Source organism: Aedes albopictus, chromosome 2, assembly GCF_035046485.1.
Source record: "Aedes albopictus strain Foshan chromosome 2, AalbF5, whole genome shotgun sequence".
NCBI classification, from domain to species: domain Eukaryota; kingdom Metazoa; phylum Arthropoda; class Insecta; order Diptera; family Culicidae; genus Aedes; species Aedes albopictus.
This window is the reverse complement of record NC_085137.1, coordinates 199896815-199919581: the sequence shown is the minus strand read 5'-3', so window position 1 is coordinate 199919581 and position 22767 is coordinate 199896815. Positions and strand designations below refer to the sequence as shown.

Here is a 22767-nt window from a genome sequence, read left to right as displayed (position 1 = left end):
ATTAAAGAAATCGTATTCAATGCACGAAACAAGCATATACATACTAAAGTGGAGGCCATATGGAAACATATATACGATTACTGCGATCCCATCCAACACAATTTACGATTTCTCGAAAAATTTCTACGATTTTGCCGATTTTATCCGTTTAAATATACGATTATGCATGATCTTATTACGATTGAGTGTACCAATATACGATTCAAGATTTTCAAATAAAATAAATGGTGTTCAGTGGGAATCGATCTTAAGTCCTTTGATTGAGAACTGCGCGTTATCTCTATTGGCTACATTGCCAAGTTAAAAATCGAGAATTTAAAGTGAATCGCATGAAACGAAAAAAAAGCATGATCCGGTGCGAGACTTGTGGTGCGAGCGTTGTTGTTGTGCATTGAGTGGCACCAAAAGTGGTGCCGTGCCAGAGGTCCGGAATTCATATCGTTGTTAGAATCTATACATCACTTATTGTAAGTCATCTGCTAGTATGAAAACCTATATATTTGGTTGAAATTATTGCTACCTCAACCACGGTGTGTGACCATGTGTCAACAACAACAAAAATATTAATTTGTGATAAATACCATTATTTTTTTTCTCTCCACCATACAAATATGTAAACAAAGCCATTTACGATTTCCGAGATTAGGATGCGACTATTAAAAGTGCAGTAACAATCATAAGCGACTGTAAAAATGAATATACGATTTCTACGATTTCATTCACTTCGTATACGACGCAAGTGTGACGAAAACGATCAATATGCAACATTGTTATAGTTGTATACGATTTCGCAGATTTTCATCATACCTTTAGGTAGCAAGCTCGATTTAGCGAATTCATATACGATGTGAAGCGACGATTTCCACGATTCAAAGAAATCAAATATACGATGCTAGCGATCTTGCAGCTTGACACTAAGATTGTATGTTTTTTTTCACGATTATATCCGATTCTGTTCGATCCTACCGATAGTATCTCGCACCTTTTATTATCGGAGACGACTATATGAAACAAAATCGCAATTGAAATATAACTTGGCATGAAATGCGATTTTACGCAATCATTGTCAACAAATATACATATTATTAAACAATTCTGATTCAATATATGAAAATATTCGATTTTTTCCACACAATGATTTACGATATGTAGTTGGCTGGATGGACATAGAAAATCGCGGATTAAAAAAGTACTAATAGGGGGATTAGGGGCATAATGGACACTCGGGGCGAAATGGACACCCCTGTTTTTGCCGAAACCGTTGACTTTTATGTAAAACTTTCAATGCATAAGTGTAAAGGAACAAGTCATTATTCTATTTTTCAAAAGTACAATTTATACTCCTTCGAAATAACCAAAATATCATTGAAATTGAAGAATGTTTTTCGTATGGTGGATTTCTTATAATTTCGAAGCAGCAGCAAATAAGGTATTACGAGTGATTGAGTGTGTCCACCATACAAACAAGTGAATTTTTAGCTTATCTACATGTATTCGCAGATTAAGCAATGGATGCAGTATTACATTTTTGATCAGAACTTACTCAAAATAGCAATTTCAATGTTATAGTCTATTCGGGGCGAAATGAACACTGGCAATTATGAATGGATGTACGCGCGTTGCATACTGTTAGGCGTTTTAGAGAGTTTGAAAAAAAATCGATCCGATTATTTTAGCCTAAATTTTATTTAATTAACTTTGAAGTTATGTAAACTCGTCTAAGATGGAGTATCATATCTGTGGTATTGATCTCCGTTGGCAAATTACTTAACTAGTCGATATTCTCAAAGATACAGCATAAAATATGCAGGGGTGTCCATTATGCCCCGATGGGTGTCCATTTCGCCCCGTACCATTCCTGCCAGCCCTAAAAAACACACGGTTTTCAATTCATTATTTCTTCACAATAATGACATTCTACCAGCTGTAAATGATTGAAATACGTAGGAAACAAGTTAAAGTTGTAAGCCAACTGATAATATGTTTAGTTTTTGTCGGTTATACAGGTCTAACATGCTCATTTGCTTAGGGTGTCCATTATGCCCCTAATACCCCTACAGCTATACCTCGACTTAGTGGCAGGGATTGTTGGCATGCACAGTGCAGTGCGAAAAAAAGTCAGTGCTTCACGCAATCTCAAGTGCTTGTCTTCCGTTTTTGCCGAGAGACCAAGACAGACGGAAACGTATGAGTGAGAGCTTTCTAAAAAAAGACAATCACACCGTCTACGACCTTGCGGCCTCTACAAACTGAATACATACTACTAACATTCGGCAACGGGAGTGAGAGTTTTCGTAACTGTGCGAGATACAAATCGCAGCACACGCACTACGGAGAGAGTGCTTATCACAGTGCATTTGTTTGTAAACCGGGGTCAAATTGATTTCCGGGTTGAAATTGATCAGTCGTTTTTGAAGTAGATAAAGCATTTTTTGAATAGTTTCCTTACAAATAGCATAAAGTATCAGATTTCAACAGCACAACACTTAAAACAAAACTTTTAAAATTATGCTTTTTCGAAGGGTAAAACGTCTGATCAATTTCGATCCGAAGATCAATTTGATCCCGGTTTACGGTACTTTCAACATACAGAAAAACACTTAATAAAGTAATTAGAGAGTTTGTGTTTTCTGCAAAGTTTTTAAGCTTGTCATGGACTTACAAGTGATGAATCGTTAGATTCGAAATTTAATCAATCTTGCGTAGAGTCAAGCACTGTGTCAAGCACAGAGATAAACACAGAGAGAGAGTGTATACGATAGAGAGCGAGGGACAGGAGACCACCAGCGTAAGGCAAAGAAAGCGTGCAACACACAACCAATTGCACGTTCTCGCCTCTCTCTAATTTGTTGAGCTGTCTCATAGCCTAGAGTTTTGAGTCGCACCCTATCCATCCTGCTTAGTGAACCCTCAATTATATAGATCCTCAATTTTATGTACATTTTATCTTGATTTTATGTACATTTTTTTTACTAGAATATTTTCAATATCCAATCAGTTCAAAACTTGTAGTTTGCACAATGATGATTCACAACGCAGGGGTTTACAGCCTTATGACACGTAGAGCACTTCATATCAATAGATTGTTCCATGGAGCACCCATAATACTGCTAAAAACACCTCATGGCATATCGTTTATATATTTAACTGATTCTCAAACTTCCCTTTCTGGCTTCATTTTTATAAAATGTATCTCTCGCTTTGTCGATGATCACGATGAGCGGTGTATAAGGGATGATTCTCTTGCGATATGTTTACAGATTCCTTAGCAATGACAACATTTTAAGCGGATGCATGCAAACTGCCCATTCGCCAGAGTTTTCCTCAAAGCTTTCCAACAAATTTCTTTAAAGATTTCTTATGATTTCCTCACACAGAATTGTAATTTATTCCTGATATTTTTGGTAGATGCCTTATATTGTCTTGTTTGAATTCCAAAATTTGTGGCAAATTCTATATAAATGGTCATTGTAATGCTTCGATTGCTGCCACGATATTTGATAAATTATTTCCAGTGCTGTCATGGTAAAATCAGATTTCAGTGCCCCTACACTGGTACATTGTCATGGATGAATTCCTGGATAAATCTCTGAAGCTTCAGCAATTCCTGAAGAAACTGCTGGTACAACTTCTGAAAGAATCCATGTTGAAATTTCTAAAGTTATTCTAGAAATATTGAAGAAGTCTCCAAAGATAATTCGGAAAGTATCGCTGAAGAAATTTCGGAAGGAATTAAAAAAACACTGCAAAATTCTGGAAGAATTTTTGAAAAACTTTCCGAAAAAACAGAAATATTTCAAGAATCCATGAATCCATAGATAGACTTTCTGAAAAAAAACCTGACCAGGAAAACACCTGGATTTTTTTCTTTTCTTTTAAACTACTTGGGATTTTTTGGAAAAAAAAATCCCGGAAAAATCCCCTAATAAAAGTCCTAAAAAATTTTTTTTAATGAATTCATGGAGGAATCCATAGAAAAATTCCTAGAGATATACTTGGTGGAAATCCTGGAGGAATTTCTGAGAAAATACATAGAGGAATACCCGGTGGAATTTCTGATGAAATTTCTGGGTGAATTTCTGCAGGAATCTCTGCTAGAATATCTTCCAGCTTTTCCGTAAGAATCCTTATGAGAATTTCTGAAAGATTGCGTAGAAAAAAAATTCTATGACATCCAAGAAATCTTTGGAGAAATTTCTGATAGAGAAATGTTTTTAAGGAATATCTTAAGGAGTGTGAAGAAATCTTGAGAATTTCCCTAACAATCTCTTGTACAATTTCTAAAGCAATTCATGGAGAAAATTCTTCTGAGCTTCTGAGGAATTTTGAAAGTGTTCTGAATTGTTGATTCTTAATGTATTCGTGAATCATTTTCTAAAAATATCCATGGAGTATTTTTTGGGAAAGTTAATAGAAGGTTTTCTAGATAAAAGTTTTGAAAAATTTCAGATTCCTCCTTGGAAGAAAATCTTAAAAAAATCCTTGATGCCTTTCTGAAGAAATCTATAGAGCAATTCCTAGAGGTATGCTTGGAGGAAATCCTGGAGTAATTTCTGAGAAAATACATTGAGGAATACCCGGCGGAATTTCTGATGTGATTTCTGGGTGAAGTTATGCAGAAATCTCTGCAATAATGTCTTTCAGCTTTTCCGTAAGAGTCCTTATAAGAATCTCTGGAAGACTTTGAAGAAAAATTTCTGAAGGATTTCATAAAGGATTTTCTAAGACTTCTAAGAAATCTTCGAAACAATTTTTGAAAGAGAAATGTGTTTGAGGAATACTAAAGAAATGTGAAGAAATCTTGAAAATTTCCTTAACCCCTTCGGGACGAATTTTTTCACCAACCTCGCTTCTGTAGAACGCGTCAGCGAGGTACAAATGACCCAACCGTCCTGAAAGAGTTAACAAACTCTTGTAGAATTTCGAAATCCATGGAGAAAATTCTTTGGAAAGCTTCTGAGAAAATTTTGAAAGAGTTCTGAATTTCTGATTCTTAATATTTCCGTGAATCATTTTCTTAACCCGCGAGTGGTCGCGTCGTGTACTGAGTACACGCACCATGAAAAAAGCACGCTTGTAGTACACTGCGTGACTGTGGTGGGCATTTTTTTTTTATTATAGTACAAATTGGGCCGAAGGGTTTCAGATTTGAAAATTTTTCCACAAGCTGGGCTCATAAATATATGAACAAAAAAAATTGAGAAAAATTCAGGGTCGCCTATTTTTCCGGAAAACTCAGGTGGAAATTCTTTGTTTGCCCCTGACACTACTTACTTTGAAAAATCATAACTCAAGAACCAAGCATCATAGAAACACACTTTTTTTAGGAAATGGTAGCAAATTTTCTCAGAAATAAAAAAAATATGAACTGGAAAAAGTTTTCCACGGAATTTTCTACAGTTGTGAAAATTTGTAAAGAAAAGCCGGAAAAGCAATGCTCGAACTCTTGGAAAATTTTCAAAAAATATTTTTGAGAAGTTTATTTCACAAGCTTTAATCGCTGAAATTTTTGGAATGCACTTTTTTTTCGTTTTTGAGTTATGGCCAGTTTCGTTGAAAATTGTCCAAATGTATGATATAAGCCTTTTCTTTGAAAAATTATAACTCAAGAACGAAGCATCGTAGAAACAAAGTTTTTTTTAATGAAACTGAAAGCAAATTTTCTCAGGAATCTATGTACGCATATATTATTTGGTCATTTTTCACATAATTGGCCATAACTCCAAAACGAAAAACAAGTGCATTCCAAAAATTTCAGCCATCAAAGCTTACAAAACTACCTTTTCAAAAATATTTTTTTGAAAATTTCCCGTGAGTTTGGGCATAATTTTACGGCTTTTTTTATGAATTTCCTCAACGGTGGAAAATTTTGTTGAAATCTTTTTCCTTCTGATATTTTTTTTCATTTCTGCGATAATTTGCCTTCATTTTCTTAAAACTTTGTTTCTACGATGCTTCGTTCTTGAGTTATAATTTTTCAAAGAAAAGGCTTATATGACACATTTGGACATATTTCAACAAAATTGGCAATAACTCAAAAACGATAAAAAAAACTGCATTCCAAAAATTTCAGCGATTAAATCTTATGGAATAACCTTCTCAAAAATATTTTTTGATATTTTTTTACAAGTTCGGGCATTGTATTTTACGGCTTTTCTTTTTGAATTTTCTCAACTGTGGAAAATTTGGTGGTAAACTTTTTCCATTTCATTTTTTTTTTGATTTCTGAGAAAATTTGCTTTCATTTTCCAATAAAAAACTTTTTTTATATGATGCTTCATTCTTGAGTTATGATTTTTAAAAGTAAGTAGTGTCAGGGGAAAACAAATAATTTACACCTGAGTTTTCCGGGAAAATAGGCGACTCTGAATTTTTCTCATTTTTTTGTTCATATATCCATGAGCCCTGCCTGTGGAAAAAGTTTCATGAAAATCTGGGACCCTTCGGCCCAATCCCGTACGGTAATAAAAAATGCCCTGGTGTCGTTGAGGGTGGCCGAGGACGCGACTGCTCAAGGGTTGAAAAATCCATGCACTATTTTAAGAAAGTTCATGGAAAGTTTTCCCGATGAAAGATCTAAAACATAGGGGAAATTGTGTATTTTCGGCAGTTTTGTTCTCTTCGTCATGGGGGGTTTCTTGAAAGTTGCCGAACTCAGAGTTGGCCTCAAATCCTTCCCAACCAAGCTAAGTTATACGACAAAGTTTCAGAAAATTTGGCCGACAAAAACCCCCCATGACGAAGAGAACAAACCTGCCGATAATACCCATCGTCGCCCTATCTGATTCCTACATGGAAAAAAAATCTGAAAAAAAATGTAGATGAATTTCTGGAACAATCTTTACAAGCATTTTTGAAAAGAATTTGTGATGTATTTTCTGAAGGAAAACATGCAACGTTTTTGAAAGCTATCCGTGCATGACTTTCTTGAGGAGTTCTTGGAGAAATTCCTGGAGAACATTCGAAAGTGTAAAGGAATTCCTAGAAAATTTTGTGAAATAATTTCTTAAAGTTAATCTACGAGAAGTTTCCAAAGGAATCTTTGAAAGAATTTCCCTTAAGAATCCCTGGGAGATTTTTTCAGCAACTCGTGAAAGTTTTTTTTTGGTTGAATCCTAGGATAGATTTCAGCAAGGGTCCATGAAAGAATTATGGAAAAATCTGTGGAAGTTTTTTAAAATAATCCTTGAAGAATTTGTAAAAAATCTCAATCTTCAAAGTAATCCTTGGAGAAATTTGTAAAGAATTCTCTTGGACGAAAATATGGAGAATCTTCTGAAGAAAATACTAGTCGAATTTAGAATGAAAGCCATAGGAAACTTTCAGAAAATCCCTCGAAAAATTTGTGAAGGAATCCCTCAGGCAGTTTCTATAGAAAAATTCCCGAATTTTACATTTTTTTAAAAAGGTCCCTGGAGGAATTTCTAAATAAATTCCAGAAAGATTTCCTGACACAAATTGTGATACCGTAAACCGGGGACAAATTGATCAGCGGGGTGAAATCGATCACTCGGGTACTACGTTGTAATTCCATATTAGGAACTCTTAAGCGTCGTAATGATCTTAAACTTTTTACGTCATCTGATTCGTATATGTCCAGAGATGAGTGTAGACTTTTATTTTTTTTTAGAAAAAAAGTTAGTTTTGCCTTATTTTTTCAAGGAATTTTCAATGTATTTCTCATTTAGCTGAAATCATTGCTACTAAACAATTGATTGCTAATAGGACTTCCCGTGAATTCTCTGTTTAACATTTTTGTGGAGCCTTGGTAGGAATCAGAAAATGAAATAGTTATTAAATGTTCATTTTATGAAAAATTAGTCATTTTTTGTGATAGAAATCACTTATTTTAAATTAAATTGCCTGCCTTTAGGCATTTATGAATTTATTAATTTAAAGTAATAAATTCACTAGTTGTAAGATTTTAGACGCGTTATTCGGTTTTAGAAGAGCAAAATTAAGCGGTGATGGAAATTTTCCTTTCCAGCCGATGCTTAGTGGTATACTGATCAATTTCGCCCCAAAGTGACATTTCCAATATTTTGATATTTGAAGTTATCTAACTTAAAGTTCAAATTTGTTGAACCAAATTCTGTCACATGGTCCCATGGAGATCCACTGGGTACTGGATTTACAGAAATTCTTTTGGAAATATTTGGATTACCACTGATGTTATGCGCAAAAATTGTTTTAAAGTGATCAATTTGACCCCGGATTACGGTACTTCTGGAGGTGACATTTCTGGAGAAATTGAAAGTTGCTGGGAAATTTCTGATGAAATTCTTGGAAAAATTTCCAAAGTAACCCCAGTACAAATTTTTGAAGGAACTTTTGAAACATTTTCTGTAAAACTCAGGAATAGTTTCTGATGGCATCGCTGAAAGTTTTATGGAAGATGTATCTGATGGAATCTCTAAATGAATTTTTGAAAGAATCTCTGGAGAAATTTCTTCCCGAATTCATGGTTAACTTAAAAAGAAAGAATTTCAGTAATAAATCATGCATGATACTTTGAAAGAATTTTTGTCGAATTTGTAGAATAAAAGGAATTTCTAAACAAATCCCCCGATATAATTTTTTTGAATGAATTCATGGAAAATTTCTTGAATTCATGAGGTTATTTTTGGTCGAATATTCGCACAAATAAAAAAAAAATGTCTGAAGAAATTTATGGTTGATTTTCTAAAGTTTCTAAATAAATATCCAGAGGAACTTTTGAAGTAATCTCTGGGCAAATTTCTTAAAAAATCTCTGTAATGATTTGTGAAAAATCATGGAGAAATTGATGAAGCGATTAATGCCAAATTTCGTAAAAGAATTTTTTGTGACACTTCTGGAAGAACACATTGAAGATTTTCTGAAATAATCTATGACATGATGATTTTATTTGGGAAGTTTTCTTCGGAGACCGTCATAATAAAGTTGAAAAATTCTGGGTTCTCTTACTTTTATTTAACATTATTTTTTCAATAGGCATTTTCAAAGGAATCCCTGAATTAGTTTCTGAACTTTTTGAACTTTTTTGGGAAATTAATGCAAATAACGTTTGTGTATGTCCATTGCTCAAAATATTGGCTTTTGGATCAACCATACTTTTTTGTAGACAAAACATTTCGATCGTAACAAGCAAGCGTTATTTATCGAGAATTTCTAATATTTGCCATATACTCCGAGTCTTTCATCGACAACACAGTTTTTTAATGTTTTGGTACATTTTGGTTAACAATTGGGTTTTCAAATTTTGTAAAATATATTGATTTTTTTCATTTTATACGAAAGAGTTCCTTTTTTTGAGCTACTGTGATTTTTTTCAGACATTCAGGATTTCATTTTGATACCTAAAATCTATTTCAAGGAGACCTCTAATGATAATGACCCATCAGACCACAAAACTCTTCACGTAACCAAACATTAGATTTGCAGTATATGATTTTGATTATTGTTTGAGTACAATTACTTCAACAGCGATACAATTCTTTGGAACAGAAATTGACGATTCTTCAACCTGTGACTGCATGTACCAAACCTAAGTGGCATTCAACGTACTCACTAACTGCTCTCCCATCCCGTTTTTGACTAACAACCCACCGCACTAACCCGGGGCAAAGATGCCTCTTATATTAAATCGTCGTATCCTGTTTGAGTAAAAAAAAGAAAAAAAAAAGAACTGACCACACCGTGGCGGTGGGCACTCGTCGTTCTCTGTCATTGTGCGTATTGTTGGCCAATTTGTGGAGCCAAAAATTAAGAGCTGGCCAATTTCGTTCGTCGCTCGCAAAACATCAGCTTCAAAGCCCGCATAAAAATGCAGCCCATATAATTTTGGGATACCCGACAAGAGCAAAAAGCAAAAAAAAAAAGAAAAGAAAACTGCATTGCATCCCAGCCGCGGCACACGTCTTCGTAGCCGTCAGCGCCGAGCTTTCGGGGTATCACCTGCCGTACTGCTGAGTCCACCAGGTTCCCTGGTGGTGTGTAAGTCGTGAATGTGGTTCTTCTCTACGTTTGCCTTTCGGCATTGGGCTTTTCTTTGCTTCCTATGCTCTTTCGAGGAATGAATTTTCATCAACTTTGGATTTTAAGGTGCATTCCTTGTCGGCACTAACCGGAAGACTACTATCTAAGTTATTTCGTCAGGGAGGTATTTTTGCACACACATCTTTTTCGTTTCATGTGCTTCAAGGAAAATGTAATGATTCTTTTTTTTTTCTTTGGATTGAACTTACCCGTAGAGCAGTGCAGCGCCGGCGATCGAACCTCCACACTGCGCTATCATGTACAGGATAGCACGCAGGGGAGATATCATGCGGGTTATGGCCAGAGAAATCGTCACGGCCGGATTGATGTGGGCTCCTGCAAGAGAGAAGAAAGACGGAAGTTTGGTATTTGATGAGCGTGTCATAAAAGCCGCAGCTATGTTGAACTGGAAACTCCTTGCTTCTTGCGTTCATCTTTGGGGCGCTTTGAACAGGTGCATTAAGTTTCCAACCAAAGTTGAAAGCCTCTTGGTACACTTTTGAAATATCAATCAACTTGGTGTTAAGAACTTCACCCCATTCGCCGCCCTTAAGCATAATCTTTCTCGGATCAGCTATCACACCGGGACCGGTATTGTACAAACAGTGGTAAAACGCGAATAAATTTGATATAACAGGAGTTGAAGGAACGTGATGAGCTTTTATCAAACAAGGCTAGAAGCAGGGCAGGGAAATGTCACGGTATTTCATGAAAAAGATGTCATGGCGATTTTTATTTTTCATAATTTTCTGTTTTAAATGTTCGTCTATGAGCATTACAAGTTATGATAACTTCAATAAACATTTATTACTAGGGATAGTGAAATTTACGAAAAATAAACAAAATTACATTCTTAGTTGACGTTTCCCATCCCTGGCTAGATATAAGTGTATCAAGTCAATTTCATCCCATAATAAATTCCTTGCAAATCTTATGTTAAGATGTACATGGGATAGTTTTTGATACCCAAAATATGATCAAAAACATTTTTGCCTACATATTCCAACAAAATGAACCCACTGTCCATCACTAAAAGTGCCATGCCCGGGAAAACTGCATCCCACAAGGTGTGAAGCCCAACCCGAGAAAACTCGTGTATAAACAGACAAGAAAATTGAAGATTTATCTTCGCATGGGAAAGTTTCATTCTCCGCCTGCTGGAGCCAGCGCTTCTACCGTATAGTTTTCCTGCTGCTCTCGTCTTCTGTTTTGGAAAGGATTAGAGCTTGTAGCGCGCGTACCATCATAGCACTACGCTGATGCTGATAACCTACCTATCGTCCTAATCCCTGATCGCGTTGGTTCAGCCACTTCCACCTCTTGCAAAAAGTGAAATTACCAAGCGTTCAACATTGGCGATTATTATGATAATGACTCGGTTTGGTTGGTCGGTCGCGGTCGTTCGGTGATAAAAGTCTTCACCCGAAACGGCGAGCAATTTCTCCCTGCTGGCTGGCTGGCTGGCTGGTCGAAAAGTAAGGAAAAGAGTCGCCCATCATCGCATCGCCACGCCGCCGCGCACTTGAAGTGGATGATGCACTTGGAAGTTCAGTGAGCTTATGCACGCGAGAGAAAGACGAGGAGGGGCCCCTTCTGAGCATGTAATTACAGGGTACATGGGTTGTTCTGCCTGTACGTCCATCCATCCATCCATCCATCCAAGTGGGAACAGGGGAAGGTGGGAGAAAATATGTAGAAAGGTTGTTGACCTTATTTTGGGAAAGTTTTTCGTCATTGTTTTAAATTTTTCGGTGCATTGTAGTGCACTTGAAGTGCATTTTTACGGGGAAAATTATGGTCAGGGATGAAGGATGATATGATTTATTTGAGTGATTCAAAGTTTGAGTTATTATGCACCATCGGGTACGTAGAACGGAATTGAGGGAGCGATTGGTTCGACGAGGAGTGTAGATCAGTTTTGGAGTAGAGTAACAAAATGCATGCGATAATGCTGCAGCAAGGAACCCGACAGAATGTGAAGCGATACAGACAGGGGCGGAAACAGCAGACCCAACTTTTCTAGAGGAAAAAAAACGCTGCCTGGAATAAGTAGAGTGCGAGGAAATGGATCTGCGGTGCTGCTTACAAGAAACACAGAAGTTCTATCAGAAGCTCAACGCATCCCGTAAAGGGGATAAGGACGGAAGCCTCCTGACAGACAAATGTCAGGTGATCGAAAGGCGAAAGGTGAAGGCAGCGCTTCGACGAGGACCTGCATGGCGAAGAGAATGTTGCCACGGGGGATCGAGGCAGCAGGGGGAATTGACTATGTCGGTGCAGCTGAGGACGGGAACGTACCAATTCCCCGGAGCTTAAGGATGCCATCCACCAGCTCAAAACAACAAAGCATCTGGTAAGAACGATATCGCAGCACAACTTATCAAGATGAGCCTGAAAACAATGGCCTCCTGTCTGCACCGGCTAGTAGTCAAGATCAAGGGATTATATGTCATCAACAAGAAAGATCACAACCCGAGCAGGAATGAATAACTGACACATAACTGGAGTATACCAAAGTCAGGTATCATACCAAGACAAGGTATTGTGGTTATCCAGGTATAGAAAATAACTTATTTTGGTATTTTGTAGGTATGTATTGATAAAATACCTCAACGAGTTATTGGTTTGGTGTTGAGGACTGCAGCTTGAGGTATTATTCAATTATGGAAAAATCACTATTTGTATGGAAAAATGGCCGATTATTATTCAGTTATTACCATACCTGATGTCATTATTGACGTGTTATGCGTAGAATATACACCAGGTCTTATTTTAGGTATTTTACCTCTTATGCAGGGCTTCTTAATACCTCATTCAGGTTGTAGGTATTCGGTTTTCAATACCTGGGTTTGGTATTCTTCAGCTATTTTCTCCTGTTCGGGAAGTTAATACATGAGGACTTTCGAGCAATCATCATTTTGAATGCTGTTTACTAAGTGCTATCTCACATCATCTTTCATCGTCTATCACCCAAAGTTAATGAGTTCGTGGGAAGTTACTAAGCCACCCAGGTAACCAATAAGCATTTGAATAAGCGTATTTCTGTTTCATATCTGCATTCGACCTGCTTACTGCCGTATCATAGCAGTTCGACTGCTAAACTGCTCTATATTAGCAATTTGAATGCTTCTTAAGATCTGACAGCAGTTGTATAGCATTTCAAATGCACGGTAAGTTTTGGTTAACTGGCATCATAACTGATTCTTTATTTACCTGCTGTAAAGGTGCATATAGTGCCGAATTAATGCCATTTTAACTGCTTATTGGTTACCTGGACAGTTTCATCGTTGACCGGTCGACGGCGAGCCAGATCTTCACCGCACGGCAACAGCAGCCGGGGTACAACTTTCACGAAAGCCTGCCATTTTTTGTTTGTTTTGCGGATGACATGGAACTGAACTAGACAAGACAAGCCTTGGTAGCAATGTTAAGATAGACAAGGATACTTTAGAAGTGGTAGGAGATTTCGTCTACCTCGGTTCCTTGCTGACGGCTGACAAAAACAAGTTTTTTTTTGTTTTCGACTGCGATAGTAGGTATTTAGCTTGAAAATGACTTTTCCAGTCTTGACAAAATTCAAACACAGCTTTTTAATCTTGTCTGACGTTTCGTTCATATTTAGGACCTTCCTCAGAGACTCAATTATTGCCGACAATAAAAAGAGCCGTGAAATACGAAGGCACATTATTAGTGGAAGTCGTGCTTACTACTACGGCCTCCAGAAGAAACCGAGGTCAAAAAACATTCATCCGTACCATATACAAGACGCTTCACTTTTACGCTAAACTTCTTTTTTATACAGGATATTTTTTTGCGGATTCAATTTATGCACCTTTTTATACCTTTATGTGGAGAAAGGGAAGGCTATTCAGTACTAGGGGCAGCATTCATTTATTACGTAACGCTAAAACTGTATTTTTTTAAATGTTGGCGAAACTGGATGCATTTCCTCATTTCTTATGTTTTTGTTTTTTCTTTTCAAAAAATGAAGCAATATTTTCAAAATCGGATTTCGCACACATGTAGAGTATGGATCAATGTATCTCCAGATTTTTTTCCTGATGGAAATTGTTTTTCGCTTTTGCAGAAACCATTTTCAAACAAAATTTCACAAAAAAATGTTTTCTGTAAAAAAAGAAAACATTTTCCACCACGAAAACATTCAGAAAATACCTTGAACCTTACTCTACATGTGTACGAAAACCTATTTTGAAAATATTGCTTCGTTATTCGATAAAAAAAAAACAAAAACATAAGAAATGAGGAAATGCATCCAGTTCCGCCTTAACACCTACACGAGCGAGGGGCAAATGGATGAACTAGGGAACCTTGGAAGGGTAACAAAAACGGGTCACAGGGAAGGGTTTTATAGGTTCCGAGGGATTACAAAACATTTTAATGGATTTCTGCAACTTATAAGCAGAAAGCATTTCAGCGATTTCAGGGGGTTGCAGGGAGGTTTCACAACGGTTTCAGGGACTCTGGATTTCCAAGATCGTTTTAGCAGGCTTTAGTTAACCTTCAGGCGCATTTCAAATGGCCTCTTGCGGTTTCAGTGGGTTTTTGAGGTGTGTCAGGGGGTCTATTAGGGGTCCTAGGGTGTTTCAGGGGTCTTAGAGACTTCTCAGGGGGACGTAGGATAGCTTCAAGATCATTTCAGGGCACCTTAGGGGATCTCAGGGGCATTTTAGGAAGTTTCAGATGCATTTCAAACAAGTTTGAGGGAAACTCAGGGGTTTCAGCGTCATTCTGGATGTTTACAGTTGCTTTTCTGTAGGTCCCATGGGATTTCACAGTTTCAGTGGCGTTTTAAGTGTTCTCAGGGTCACTTCAGGGGGCATCAGGAGGTTATCAAAGGCATTTCGTGAGGTCTCTTAGTGGTTTCGGAAAGTTTTGGGGACTTCAAAGGGTTTGAAGAATGTTTGAAGAGGTCTCAGGTGCATTTCAAGGGGTTTCAGGGCTCTTGTTTTGTTTTCTATAAGAAAGAAGTTTCTAAGAAAGCGAAACAAAAACTGTATCAAAATCGATGCTTCATTGCCCCTCAATGGCAATTGAGTAATGCGACATGCACTACACTAAGGTTACGGGTAATGTCACAATAGATCTAAAAACTGGTCACAGTGACAAACCCGAACAGGAATAAAAAAAAAAATAAAAAAAATGCGTCACCCACAATTATGGGTTAATTCCATTTGAATTGCACGATAAAATGACTGGCAGAGTGACCCATAATTGTTCAATGACTGTACTTTTTTTAAGCTCACTGGAAACCTCTTACAAATCCTTTCGATTCCATCTTATAGCCAAAGGATTAAAACCTATTCTATTGAACCAAGTTTCGCCATTAAAGGCACTAACTTAATTTAGGCACAATTTTCAACTTTTTATGCATGCATTTATGTACCCTCAGCCCGTGGCATAAATAGAAGCTCCAGTGCAATCCTGTTTCTAGAATTTAGTTTAATTTAATTTTTTGATACAGTGTTGCCAAACACGTTATTTTTTAGTTTGAAATGTTAGAACCACCTTTCTGTCGAATGATTACATTTTGATTTTCAAAATTTTGAGATCGCTACAGACGTTTTTCTTCAAAAAATCATTACTTATTCAAATGACGTTACTACGGGTTACAGTAAACTAGCAAACATAAAAAATATCTCTTGGCAGCATTCAAAAAAAGAAATATTGATACAAAGCGTATAAAAATTAGACAGGTGTAACTTTTGTTAGTTAAGGAAAAAATGGTTGGAAATTGTCTTTTTTTAATCATAACTATCTTGACAGACCAACAATCTCTACACACGAAAATCTGGGCTTTTGAAATCTCAAAAAAGCAGCATTGTTTGGGCCATTAAACTTTAAAAACGATCCAGGAAAAATTGCCAAATAGATCCATTAATATATTTTCAATATTCCATAGAAGCATATAAGGAAACCATAAAGCAGTCATTTGGATCCAAAAAAAGTTCTTTTCATGAACTGCTAAAAATGATCCATATAAACGATCAAAAAAAAATATAAAAAGATATACAGAAACAAGGAAAACGATTTAAAGAAAATATGAAAACGATCCATAAAATATGTAAAATGATCCATGGAAAGTAGGAGAATGATCCATAAAATAAAGGAAATGATCCATACAATTTCGGAAACGATTCATAAATTTTTCATAATGATCCATACAATTCAGGAAATTATCCATAAACCTTCAGAGTAAATTTTAGGAATATATCACCTATTAAAAAAAAATCATGCATCATTTCCAAAATTGCATGGATCGTTGTCCAATTTTCTATGAATCATTGTTTATATTTTATGGATCATTTTTCTTTTTTCCTATGGATCGTTTTGCTATTTTCTGTGGATCGTTTTTATTGTTTTTAGGAATCGTTTCTTGTTTTGTGAATCGTTTCATTGGTGTGGTTCATAAAAAACTGGAATTTCTAATTGCTGAATTGTACGAAAGGAAGGGAGTATTCGACAATGTTTCATGGATCCAATAACTGTTTTATGGTTTTCTGAAAAGCTATTATAGGATCATTTGTAAATATTTCATTGATCATTCGCGACTTTTAAATGCAAAAGATTATTTTCTCCTCAAAAGTGGCTCTCAGACAAATTTATATGAGTGATTGAAAATAATAAAAAAAACAGAACGGTAAACGGTTTGTTCTAGTGCCACCCTTTGAAAAAATAACTCAGAAAAATAACACATCCATAGTTTTATAATATGCAGTCATTCCATAGAAAAACGATATAGTGCAACTCCGATTGTTGTGAAACTTGATGGGTTTGTAGTTCATCGAAAACAATTAGACCCGTATTTTTTTGTTTCGTCATTAGGGTGACCAATTTTCAGATAGACTGGTCCTAAAAATCAATGTTTTGAAAAACTAAAAATTTTCAATAAATCCTAACTTTTGAAACAGTTGACCGATTTTAAACTTTTTTTTTGCTCGAAAGCTATTGAATCTAGTTTTAAGGAAAAAATACACCAAACTGTGTTTAAGCGCAAAACTTATACATTTATTTTAGTTCTTTCACGTTTTCGTGATCTTGGGACCAAAAAGGTACGCTGGTTTTATATTTTTATCAGAAAGTTCAGGAAATTTGGGGTAACATTTCAAAAAATCAGAAATGTTTGTATTTTTTTAATTTTTTAGATATGATTTTTTGAATATAGAGAGTGATATATTTTATTACTAGTTGCTCAAAAATTGCCTGATATTGTAAATCATCATATAACCATGCTTTGTATTACTTTTTTAAGTGATTCCTGATGTTTTTGGTATCGATAGTTGAATAAGGATTCAAAATTTTCTCTAACCACCCCAAGCAAATTAAAAAAAAAATGTTTTGAATGGGAAAATTTGGCCTCTTATTTTCAAAAAAATCATATCTCAAAAACTGAAAGACATGCATCTCTATTTTTTCTATATGTTACGCCAAATTTCCTAAATTTTCTGATAAAATATAAAACCAGGGTACCTTTTAGGTCCCGAGACCATGAAAACGTGAAAAAACTGATATAATTGCAGATTTTTTGCATAAAAAACACAATTCAGCCCCTCTGCAACGTATTTTTCCTAGGAACTAATTCAATAGCTTTCAGAAAAAAAAAGAAGAAGTTAAAATTCGTCAACTGGTTCAACAGTTACGATTTTTTGAAAATTTTAAGTTTTTAAAAACCTTGAATTTCAACGCCAACGTTTCAATTAAACCTGGAATATGTATCACTGATTGATTGTTCAATTCCTTTTATTTTTAAATCTTTGCTAATTAAAATTTGCTAATTCTTCATAATCATTATTTGAATAAACTATGATTTTTGAAGAAAAAACGCCTGTAACTCTTGAACCAAATGAGATAAAGACATTATCTGCGAACTAAACGACGCGTTTTCAAATGCTCTGTAAGTTGGAATTTTTGATGAAATTGAAACTTCAAAAATACTGTTATAAAACCTATTTTTCTTGTACCACCTTAAGTAAATTCAGAAAAATGGCTCTGGATCGGTCACTTTTAAAGGTACATCAAACTGTCTTTATCAAACATATTGAAAATTGATAAATCCAAAACTTTTTCCAAGAATCTGTAAGTAAGAAAAAAAAAAAACAATTAAAAAATATTTCTCAACGTACATTTGAATTACACTAGTTTACAACATTTTTGAACTCGGAAAGCTGATGATCATTTTTGGTTTAGAATTATGCCCTGAGTTCGAAAACGTGAAAGAAAAAAATTACAGTAGAGCGGGAATTTTTTCGACTTTCCATACAAGGTTGATGATTTGAAATCGATTTTTGTTCTATTTTTAATCAAAGTCGCTCACTTCACACATCCTATTCTCCGTACCCAATGCTCCGATCGAGCTGATTTTTTTACTGTAACTCGCCTACATATGATATGTCAAATAAACGTTGAGAAAGAATTTTTTAAATATTTTTTTTTCTTATTAAAAAAAATACATTTCTCCATATATTTTTGGAAATTTTGTTAAAACATAAGGAGATCGTCCCTTAAATTCGCAAATATCTTGAATTTTATCAATCTGACGCAAAACCTGTATTCAGATGATCGAATGGTATTATATTCAGCTTTTAATTTATGGAAAAAGATTTGAAATTGGTTGAACAAAACGCAAGATATTTGAAATTTAGCAAATACCTTATTTTAAAAAAATTGTAAAACTCGCTATTAAGGTAAAATTCAAAAACTGTTCTACTTTAATTTTTTTGAAGCACGATTTCGAAATCAGCGCTAAAGAGTGCTTCAAAAATTTTGGTCGTTGACAGAAGTTCACGACTTTCGTTTTATTTTGTAAACTAGTGTTATTAGTTGATAGCCAGTTGTTGTAACAATTTCAGATCAATTTGAGCATTGGATACGGAAATAGCGTGAAGAAAGCAACTTTGCTTAAAAATAGAACAAAAATAGATTTCAAATCGACAGCCTTGTATGGAAAGTCGAAAAAAAAATTCGCTTTACTGTATTTTTTTTCCTTCGCGTTTTCGAGCTCAGGCCATGATTCTTCACTAAAAATGATCATCAGCTTACCGAGTTCAAAAATGCTGTTAACTAGTGGTATTGTACTGATTTAGACGTAGTAGTACGTGAAAAAACAGGGTGCTTGACATAGCAATTCGAAAATCTAATTCCAGTACTTAGAAAATTCACGAAACCTTCATCCATCATTCCGCAAATTCAACCCTGATCCCCAACCGAAATGCCAATTCCCCCGCGGGTCGACAATTGGGTCCAATTTTGACGAAAGTGGCTTCTCGCCATTCTTTCTGGTGCTTGCAGTACCTAATGGACCAAACGCATCGTAAATTCATTCGAAACATTAATTGCGCAGGCAGCTGTCCGGGCGGAGCGGTCATAACCCTTTTCCTGAGCCTACCTACCTACACCATCTTCACCGCGTGAATCGCACGCTTATTTGTTCGACTTGGAACGAGAGAGCGCAACCCAGCAATTAAACGCGCATTACTCCGCGCAAAAAAAGGACACACAAATTTCGCCGGTAAGGCTTTCCGCAAGTCTGAAATGGTTATAGTACCGACCGGATAATTATTCTCCACCGCCACACCACTACCGCCGGTGGCAAATTCTGGCCCGTCGTCGGTTCTGTCCCGGCTTCGGACCCGGTCCCATCGTCAGCTGCATTCATTTCTTCGGACATAAATAATTCAGCAAATTCCATAAACTTTCCTTTGGGATGTATCATTTTCGGACGGCTTATTGCAAAAGTCCATTATTTACTGCGGGGGAAAATCCTTCCGGAGGTAATTTCCCAGCCATAGCCGTATCCGTTCCGATTCTAACGAGGGCAACAACGCTTGCCAATAAAATTCAATAGATACTGTTTCAGATTCAGGACCGAGCCTCGGGAATTTCCATGGCCCATCGTCGTCGCTTCTAGATCAATTACGTAGAAAAAAGCATTGTAAAATGGGGGCACTTTGATAGTTTTTCCGAATGATTTATATTACCTACACCTTGCTGGTAGATATTGGTCATATTGGTGGATATTGGGGTCAGTATGACCCAAACAGGCACGATGAATGAGCACTATGCCTCGTGATTCGAAAAATCTAACACTTTAGAAGGGTTAAATTGTGCAGTAAAATGCAAATAACATAGGTTGGAAAGGCATCAACAACCAAGCGTCTCCTTTTATTTCTGAAACTCTTTGAAAACGCATGGTTGGAGACAGAATCACCTCAATATATTAAATGAGGGTAAAAATTGGATCAAAATTGCTCCATGTCACGGTTCAGCCGGGTAGCGGTTTTAAAGATTTTCCAGCGCCGTAAAAACCCCGTAAGCAGCAGGACGAAGCATCCCAGCCCAGGCCCATCTTCCCACAACGCGCAGCATCCTTACCTGAAACGTGAAGGAAGCACTGGGTCAGTGCGGTGACGGCGAAGCCGGACGAAAGAGCTGTCGCTAGCAGAACTGAGGATACGCTGGCACCGACGCCGGCACCGGCCGCAGCGCCGCACACGATAAACACGTAGAAGAACGATGCCAAACACTCGGAGGTTATCGATCTGCGGGGAAGGCGAGAAGAAGAAGAAGCAAGTTAGTGTTAAACGCATGGTAAACGAATGAGAATTTATGAAATTTAATTTGCGATAGTGGTACAATGGTATACGTTGAGGAATGGAAAGTTTTTATTGATTTCAGACTGCCTATTTATGACCAAAGACCTTTTTAAGTTTAGAAAAGTATGCGATTCTCAACTGATTCTCAGTTCTACGACATATTTGAACCCACGTGTCATTATTTACAACAAAAAATCTATAGTTTTGCAAAATAGTTACAAAAAAATGCATGGACGTTACTTATTGTAACGATACGTAAACACCTATGCAGTTAAGTACAGCCAGGCACTCCTGAAACACGGTTCGTTCGAGAGTGCGATAGGAACCTGGGTTGTAGGAATCTCAGAACTTTTAGAATTTCGTCAAAAATCTAGTCTTCGGCAAAGTTGTTAGGGTCATGAACAATCTGGAAGCATACCATTAAGATTTAACCACTATGTAGCCCCAGTTGTCAAGTAAAGTTTACAACTTCTATATATCTGACCAATGTTGATTGAAAAGTGTTAGCATCTCCATTGGAAGTCCATAGCAATTACACAGACTAACAGGCAATTTTCGTGAAAATTCATAGTCCAGTTCACACTACCATCACCTGGTGGACATGATTAATGAAACACTGCGTTGTGCAATAACGTCAACAGATGCCGCTAGTGTGCTTCTTGTGGTGATGGCCATAAACGCGAAGATTTTAAATGATCGATAAAAGCATGGTCAATGGAAAATTTTGACAGTGTTACATCTGCTTGACTGTGGCAATTTGACGATGCACTAATGAGTTGGAAATTTAGTGCTAGTTATCAAGTAATGTTTTGAACGGCTCTATTTCGGGATCTAAAGGAAACAGAACAGTTTGGTCTTCGGAAAAGTTTCAATTTCTATGGAGCAATATTCAATTTACTCAATATGGGTACGATTTTCATTTTTTATGGAGCATTTGCCTTTTATTATGGAGCATTTAGTATTATTTATTGGTGGAAAATTCCACCAAAAAAAAACCACCAAAAAATCAGGGTCGCCTATTTTCCGGGAAAATTCAGGTGGATTTTTTTGTTTTCCCCTGACACTACTTATTTTGAAAAATCATAACTCAAGAATGAAGCATCGTAAAAACAAAGTTTTTTTTAGAAATTGAGAGCAAATTTTCTCAGAAATCCAAAAAAATATGAACTGGAAAAAGTTTTCCACAGTTGAGAATATTCGTAAAGAAAAGCCGGAAAAAATATGCCCAAACTCGTGAAAAATTTTCAAAAAAATATTTTTAGGAGGGTTATTTCATGAGCTTTAATCGCTGAAATTTTTGGAATGCACTTTTTTTTAGTTTTTGAGTTATGGCTAATTTTATTGAAAAATGTCCAAATGTGTCATAAAAGCCTTTTCTTTTAAAAATCATAACTCAAGAACGAAGCATCGTTGATACAAAGTTTTTTAATGAAAATGAAAGCAAATTTTCTCAATTCCAAAAGATAATAAGTGGAAGAAATTTGAAGAGATTCGTGGGCGGCGAAGTTCTACGTTAATAATTTTCCGATTTATGGTATTATTTTCTTTTAATTTCTTTTAGTACTATAATTATTCCATAATTATGACTGGATTGTTGGCAACACAATTCACAAATACCATGGCGAGTGCTTCTTTAGAACTGTAAATCATGATTGCTAATGGTTTTTGTACATTTAACTCAGGGTGCCTGGTAAGCTCATCTAGAGATCAGAAAAAGTTTTTTTTTTTATTTACGTGCAAGATTATTGGAAAATTCCTTGTGAGATAAATAAAAGAAAATCGGGTTAAGTACGGTTCCTTTGAATTCCACTAAGAATTTGCATCCTTTGACAGATACGTATTTCGACCTCAACTGTAAGGTCGTCTTCAGTGTCTTGTACTTGACTCGACTGAAGAGATCCATCGCATTCTACACGTCTCATACATCATAGGTAAAAATAATAGGTAGCTAAATCTAGGTAGTTTTTTTTTTTTTTTATATATCTATATTAACCTCCACCATAGAATAGGTAAAATTTCCCTCCACCACCGAATAGGTACATTTTCCACCAGCACAGGATAGGTAAACAAAGTTCATGTATCACAGGTACATTATGAAACGCACGCCATACGAGAGTGATTAGGGGGTAATAATTTGAAA

The 22767-nt window shown here is 36.1% G+C and overlaps 1 protein-coding gene across 1 annotated transcript in view; it reads right to left on the bottom strand.

The window, feature by feature from the left end:
- Nucleotides 1-22767, bottom strand: part of LOC109425166 (neurogenic protein big brain) — an 88979-nt gene that overhangs the window by 59395 nt on the left and 6817 nt on the right. Inside the window, exons 2-3 of the mRNA XM_029869180.2 lie at nt 20407-20573; nt 10227-10353 (exon numbers count right to left, since the gene is read on the bottom strand). Coding sequence (XP_029725040.2) covers nt 10227-10353; nt 20407-20573 — 294 coding nt within the window. The remainder of the gene's footprint in view (nt 1-10226; nt 10354-20406; nt 20574-22767) is intronic.